Source organism: Thamnophis sirtalis, unplaced genomic scaffold (genome assembly GCF_051295495.1).
Source record: "Thamnophis sirtalis isolate CommonGarterSnake01/CBP01778 unplaced genomic scaffold, rThaSir2_p1.2 scaffold_11, whole genome shotgun sequence".
NCBI lineage: Eukaryota > Metazoa > Chordata > Lepidosauria > Squamata > Natricidae > Thamnophis > Thamnophis sirtalis.
In genome coordinates, this window is record NW_028261391.1 from 65,414,840 (window position 1) to 65,422,276 (window position 7,437).

The 7,437-nt window shown below is 41.5% G+C and overlaps 1 protein-coding gene across 1 annotated transcript in view; it reads right to left on the reverse strand.

Annotated features, from left to right (window-relative positions):
- Positions 1-7,437, reverse strand: part of ADAM12 (ADAM metallopeptidase domain 12) — a 319,094-nt gene that overhangs the window by 13,560 nt on the left and 298,097 nt on the right. Inside the window, exons 20-21 of the mRNA XM_087725973.1 lie at positions 5,347-5,458; positions 2,926-3,108 (exon numbers count right to left, since the gene is read on the reverse strand). Of these exons, the coding sequence (XP_087582099.1) occupies positions 2,926-3,108; positions 5,347-5,458 (295 nt within the window). The remainder of the gene's footprint in view (positions 1-2,925; positions 3,109-5,346; positions 5,459-7,437) is intronic.

Consider the following 7,437-nt stretch of genomic DNA (forward strand, 5'->3'; position numbering starts at 1 on the left):
AAAAAGCATATTAGTGGCTCATGGTGCAGAAGTGTCTGCAGAGAGACAAAGAGAATATTGTGTCAATTCCCATTTGCCATTGTGTATGTACTGTGGGAAGTTATCACTCAGCCCTCTCCCAGAAAAATGAAATATCCTAGGAAATATTGAAAAGGCAGAATATTTCTCTGGATGTGAGGAGAAAGAAACATGTTTTAAAAGACAGAATAGTTGCCTGTAGCTTCCTGCCCATCCCCACTGTTAATGGGCCAGGCTAGCCCACTTTACATAATAAAGACTTCTCCACTGCAGCCCCAGGGGGGGGATGGGAGTAAAGGCATGATAATGTTGGAACTTTACTCAACTGACCACAAGGCATCTGAGAACTCATCACAGCCTAGAGAGTAGCCCCTGCATGGCTCCATGGGAGTCTGACAACCAATCAGAATACATTTCTTACACAGGAACAGGAAACAGAGAGGTGGGACTAAACAGGGTATAAAAAGCCTAGCAAGCCCCTCCCTCAGCCCTTCTCTTCTTCTCCACCAACATTGAAGCATGTGATCACCTTTTCTGTTCAGGGCTCAAGCCATGTGGTCCTGTCCAACAATAAACCATCTTTCCAAGCAGCCTCCATGTCTCCAGTGTCTTTTTCCCCACTTGGAGCCGAACCCAGAAGGACATTTCTTTCAACAGTACTATGATGTCTCATGTGTCTAAAAGGGGCAGAGCTTACAATGCAATATGACACTGCTTGTGTCATTTTGATGACTGTAGAACGTTGCAGATGCCTCTACCCCACTGGTTTCCAGGATGAATCAGCTGAGCGCATAGGCTGAACGCAATATCTCATCTGTGGATCTCTGCTAAAACTACTCAAATAAGACATCCATTATTTAGAGACGAGTGGCATCCAGTTCTTCTGACCCAAAGCGGCAATGTGCCTTGGAGAGGATTGTTGGCACGCTAACTGCATCTTTCAGCACTCCCTTAAAGAAGCTTCGGTTTCTTTATGTTTCAATTATGAAAGCATCAATAGAGTGTGACAGTATCAATGTACCTTGTCACTGCTTCTTTAGCGCCTCTTTAGTTCAAACATGTTTTCTGTGATCATGCAGCTGGTGCAAACCCAGAAGAAGGTGAAGCTTTTTTTTCCAGTGATGTGCCAAAAAGTGCACTCACATTCCCTCTAACGCAGTTTTTCTGCTTCGAATCACTTCTCTGCTTCCGCTCCTCTTCAACAATGGCCCTCCCGTTTTACAACTCTGGCACCAATACCTCCACATTAATACCATTGCAAGATCTAACAATGACACGTACAAGCCCAGTGATTTTTCTTGGAGCAAGAATAGAAATAGCAATAGCCCTTAGATTTATATACCACTTTACGGTGCTTTACAGCCCTCTCTAAGCGGTTTACAGAGTCAGCATATTGCCCAGAGGTGGGTTCCTACCAGTTTGCACCTATTCGGTAGAACCGGTTCGTCAAATCTACCGAACCGGTTAGAAGAGGTTCCACCAGTGGACCCGGAAAGCAGGACACACCTACAGAAGAGCTTCCAAAATTTTTTGAAACCCACCACTGGTCCTTGGATATGATTATTCTACACTATCATGCTCATATTTATAAAACTCAGTGCCTCTGTGAAAGGTAAGGATGACTACTGCGTTTGTGGTGCAATCAGAACATTGCGTGTGTTGAAGTTGTTTTGACGCAAACCAAAGATGCCTTTTGAAAAACAAGTTGACATCATATTCTTATGCATGCCAGTGCTGTGTGTGAGGTAATTTAAGGTGGTTCTGACAAGTGTTGTCGGCATCTTCATATCCGGTCACATGGGCGGCAAGCCACTCCCATCCGGTCACATGGGCAGCAAGCCACTCCCACAAAGGGGGCCACACCCACAGAGTAGGTTCGAACAATTTTTGAAACCCACCACTGATATTGCTCCCAACAATCTGGGTCCTCATTTTACCCACCTTGGAAGGATGGAAGACTGAGTCAACCTTGAGCCTGGTGAGATTTCAACTGCCAAATTGCAGGCAGCTGGCAGTCAGCAGAAGTAGCCTGCAGTACTGCATTCTAACCACTGAGAGACCGCAGCTCACACGAAGAAGCCAAGATGGAAGACAGCCCTGGCGTTGTTTAATTCTAGACATTTAAATTCTAGAATTTAAACAGCTACTTGACAGCATGTCACAAATATTGTAACAATGGCAGTGGAGGAAGACATGTGGACAGAGGTGGGTCCCTACCAGTTCGCACCTATTCGGTAGAACCGGTTCGTCAAATCTACCGAACTGGTTAGAAGAGGTTCCACCAGTGGACCCGGAAAGCAGGCCACACCTACAGAAGAGGTTCCAAATTTTTTTGAAACCCATCACTGGTCCTTGGATATGATTATTCTACACTATCATGCTCATATTTATAAAACTCAGTGCCTCTGTGAAAGGTAAGGATGACTACTGCGTTTGTGGTGCAATCAGAACATTGCATGTGTTGAAGTTGTTTTAACGCTGTTTTAAGGTGGTTCTGACAAGTGTCGTCAGCATCTTCATATCAGGTGACATGGGCGGCAAGCCACTCCCATCCGGTCACATGTGCGGCAAGCCACTCCCCCAAAGAGGCCACACCCACAGAGTAGGTTCGAACAGTTTTTGAAACCCACCACTACATGTGGAGAGTGACTGGGAATGATTAGATGAACTAGAATCAATTCTGTTTAGTGTATCAATTCAGAATGAAATCAACCAGTAAAGAAATACCCAAAGAGATCAAGATTGAAACTGTTCAGGGTTTTCTTGACTGCAGCAGACAGATAGAAATAAAAGAACTAGAAAGGGCTATTTATTCTCCATTCAACAGCAAGACATCTCAATTTACTCTGGATCTCTGGAATTTGCAGGTTCTGTAGAAATGGGGGGGGGGGACAGGACGCAACCTACCAGGTCAAATTTCAGAGGGGGCTTGGTGGGCAGCCCCTTTCCAAACACAGACTGTTGGCTGGAGAGCTCAGAAAGATGTGGCTGGATCCTCTCTGGTGGGCTCCATTTCGATACATCCTGGGCCTTCCCAAAGTAGCCAATATCTCTTTTCTGATACTGGAGCAATTGTTGTATGTTGTTTCTCTGTAGACCATAAAAACAATATGCAAATCAATTGCAGTTTAAGTACACTGCGTATGGCACAACTAAAACTTAAGCATTTCAAAATTCAGTTTATTGCAATTAAAGAAAAAGCAGATGAGAAGAACCCAAGGAAAAAGAAAATGGTATGAAGAAAATCATCTTCCCCACTGAAATAAACGTTAAAATCATTTTGGCTGAATTCTGCCAATATGCTTCTCCTCAGAAATACAAATTAATGGTTAAACGTCACTGCTTTCAGGGCTGGTTTAAACGGCTCTTCCTTTTTAATATGCCCTCTTTATTTTTCCTGAAGTCAACTAACAACCAATTAACAGCTTACTCAAACACTCATCCTTGGATGTTTAAAAAGAATTATTTCTGTCTAACAGAACTGGCTGCAATCCAGAAAGCAGTGCATTTATTTGTCTCAGCTCTTAAAATCTTCGTCTAAAGATGGGAACCAGTATGCATTTTCCAATCTGGCTGCGTTGGTTTTATTTCAGTCATTAACCAAATTTCTGTTTTGCTTTCTTTATTTGACAGAGGCTCTATTGCAGAGGTGGGTTCCCACCAGTTCGCACCAGTTTGGTAGAACCGGTTCGTCAAATCTACCGAGCCGGTTAGAAGAGGTTCCACCAGTGGACCCGGAAAGCAGGCCACACCTACAGAAGAGGGTCCAAAAATTTTTGAAACCCACCACTGACACACACACACACACACACACACACACACACAGAAAGAGAAAGAAAGGAAGAATAAATAAATAAAAAAAGAAAAAGAAAAAGAGAGAGAGATGAAAGAAAAAAAGGAAAAAGGGACAGAGACAAAAGGAAGGAGAGAGAGCGAGAGAGAGAGAAAGAAAGAAAACACATGGCCAGCAAGCCACTCCCATCCGGTCACATGGCCGGCAAGCCACTCCCACAAAGGAGGCCACACCCACAGAGTAGGTTTGAAAAGTTTTTGAAATCCACCACTGCTCTATTGGTACATACCTTAGTTGTTTCATGCACAGAATATTGCAATCGTCTCTTGGCAGGGTTTTTCTGACATCTTAGACAAACCAGAACAATGACATTCGGGCTATTCTGGACCCCTAAGTGTTTTTCTCAGAATTCAGTGTCTAGGAGGGGTTTTTATTGGCTCCTGAGAATAGCCAAAATCTGTTTTAAACAATAAATGCTCACAGCTAAAGTTTTCTGGTTCATACGGTGTTTACAAAGGGCGAGAGTAAAAGAAGTAGAAGAGGAACAAGTGATCAAATGCCCATCACTATGTAGCAAGGCAAATCTCGCCCTTTGTGTAATTACGTTAAATTGCAATAGGCATTTTGTCAGTTTGCCATCAATGGTAACAACTTCCTAATACCAAAAACCTCTTGATTTATTAACATTCCACTACAAACCTCTTGACTTATGTTCTCTGGGCAGGTTTTTCTTTCTTTTGCCCCCTTAAATGGATGTATAATTTCTTTTATTTAATTAGAATGTTAGTTTAACTAGAAGGCTGAGAAGCCGAGGTGGCGCAGTGGTTAAATGCAGCACTGCAGGCTACTTCAGCTGACTGCAGTTCTGCAATTCAGCTGTTCAAATCTCACCGGCTCAGGGTTGACTCAGCCTTCCATCCTTCCGAGGTGGGTGAAATGAGGACCCGGATTGTTGTTGGGGGCAATATGCTGACTCTGTAAACCGCTTAGAGAGGGCTGAAAGCCCTATGAAGCGGTATATACGTCTAACTACTATTGCTATTGCTATTGCTATTTATCCCACCTTGCACACATTAGGATTGGCAGTTTCAAGGTTAATTTCTTATTTTTAATAGAAATTCTGGATATATTTGCACTTGTCTGTACTGTAAGATGCTGTTATATGCACAATTGCAATGGTTAGTGTGCATTAGCCAAAGATATTTCTTTAATTGGCAGGTTGTTACATTCTGAATTCTTCGGGGGAATGACATTTTTGTAATTACTGTGTTTCTCTGACTTGTGCTGCAGCTTGGAAAAGGCTTATAATACATAAATATTGCAAATAATAACTATTGAGAAAAACATTGCAATCGTTTTAATGATATCTAATTAAATATCCTTAGACCATAGGTGCAAAGGTTGGAAGAAGGCAACGGCAAATTATTGATAATAAGAAAACGACACAGATACGTATGTCGATATGGACTCTTGGACCTGAGCTTGACTCAAGGGAATCTTTGACTTTACGTTTAGTTCAACTATGTAAAACCCACCCTGGGTGTGGTTGAATTTTGTGGCTGTTTGTCTAGTTTCTTACTGAGGGACGTTGCGGTATGAACATGATTAGATTCAGATGAACTGGAAGGCCTTGTTTGACTCACCGACCTGCAATGCAAAAACACTCGTTAAAAGATAACTATTGCTTGGAAAGTACAACATCAGGGTTATAGTTTGATACAACGCTCCCGTATCTTTATTTTTTTATTAGTAACAGTGACTGCAAAATCCATCCAATACTCTTGCAAGAATAAAATTATTGATTTTTTTGTTGTTGTTTAGAACCACCAGTCTGTTAAATTAGCTCTGGCAATCTGTGGAAATGCTGCTTTATAGCCCCCAAGGGATACCTCTAATGAAGCTGGTGTTTAAGAAGTAACGACCTTCAATGGGCTAGAGACAAAAGGCTACTTCCAATCTTCCAATATTTCAAGCAAGCAAACGCCTTTTACTTTTTAATTGCTTACCACAAAGCAAAATGAGAAACAACAGCAAGAACATCACAAAGTGCTCTGGCCTTGATTTAGAGCCAGGAAAACCCCCCAAGCAATTTATATTCACGATAGATACAGTATTTCACACCTTTGCGATGTGCCTACATTATATAAAACAACTACAATTCAATTATCTGCTATAAAGAATGGTATCCACCAAAAGGTAAGCAAATGAGGTTAAACACAATTTTTATTTCAAGTATTATATAAGGTTTTCAAGGTCTTGAGGTCTTGAACCTTGGCATTCTTTTTCATGAAATACCAACTGATATTTCTTTCACTTTGTTTAGGTAATTCCTTTCATAATAGGTGAGACAAGAAAGCTTCACTACTTGAGATGAATGAATAGAAGAAAATAACCCCTTCAATATCTTGTCCATTTTAGGTATTTTAAAAAAAAACCCATCTCTAGTCCCATCCAGTAATGGATTGTCAACTGCTCACTTACAGCAAAATAAGCATATGAATTCCCTGACAAATACAAATACTGACTTTAATATTTATATGCTTTAACTATGCTTATTGCTTTGTTTTAACGTTGTAGCTTGTTGATCGCCTTGGTAAAAAAAAAAAAAAGGGATATCAATCAAAGTAATAAAATAATATCTCCTTCTTAAGAGAGATGTTCCTGGACAAACAAGGTAGGAAAAAATTAATTCCCTACTCCACACCAGCTCCAATCTCATTAAGACTACTTTCCTCAGACGATGCCTGGACATTTTTAAAAAAGAAAGAAATCCAACATGAGAGACACGATGCCTCATTGCTGGCAAAACCAGATTTTATTCTGTTGAGGGACACAATTCTGCAGAGATACTGCACTGATGGGCCAAATCAGAGGTGGGTTCCTACCAGTTCGCACCCATTCGGTAGAACCGGTTCGTCAAATCTACCGAACCGGTTAGAAGAGGTTCCACCAGTGGACCCGGAAAGCAGGCCACCCCTACAGAAGAGGTTCCAAACTTTTTTGAAACCCACCACTGGTCCTTGGATATGATGATTCTACACTATCATGCTCCTATTTATAAAACTCAGTGCCTCTGTGAAAGGTAAGGATGGCTACTGCGTTTGTGGTGCAATCAGAACATTGCGTGTGTTGAAGTTGTTTTAACGCAAACCAAAGATGCCTTTTAAAAGTTGACATCCTATTCTTATGCATGCCAATGCTGTGTGTGAGGTAATTTAAGGTGGTTCTGACAAGTGTCGTCGGCATCTTCATATCCGGTCACATGGGCGGCAAGCCACTCCCATCCAGTCACATGGGTGGCAAGCCACTCCCACAAAGGAGGCCACACCCACAGAGTAGGTTCAAACAATTTTTGAAACTCACCACTGGGCCAAATGCTAATGGCTACTAGAGTAAAAGCAATTAGTTGATGGAGCTAGAATGCAAAGTGAGTGAGGTTAACTTTTATTTCTCTTTCTGACACATTTTTTCCTTTCTTCTCTTTCCAGGTAATAGCTACAAGCGAAGGAAAATTAAAAAAAAAAATACTTTTTATGAAGTGTGTCTTAAGAGTTTTGACCACCCCATGCAATTTTATACTGTTGCTCCAGGCCACCCATTTCTGCTTTAGTGGATTTTCTGTGTTT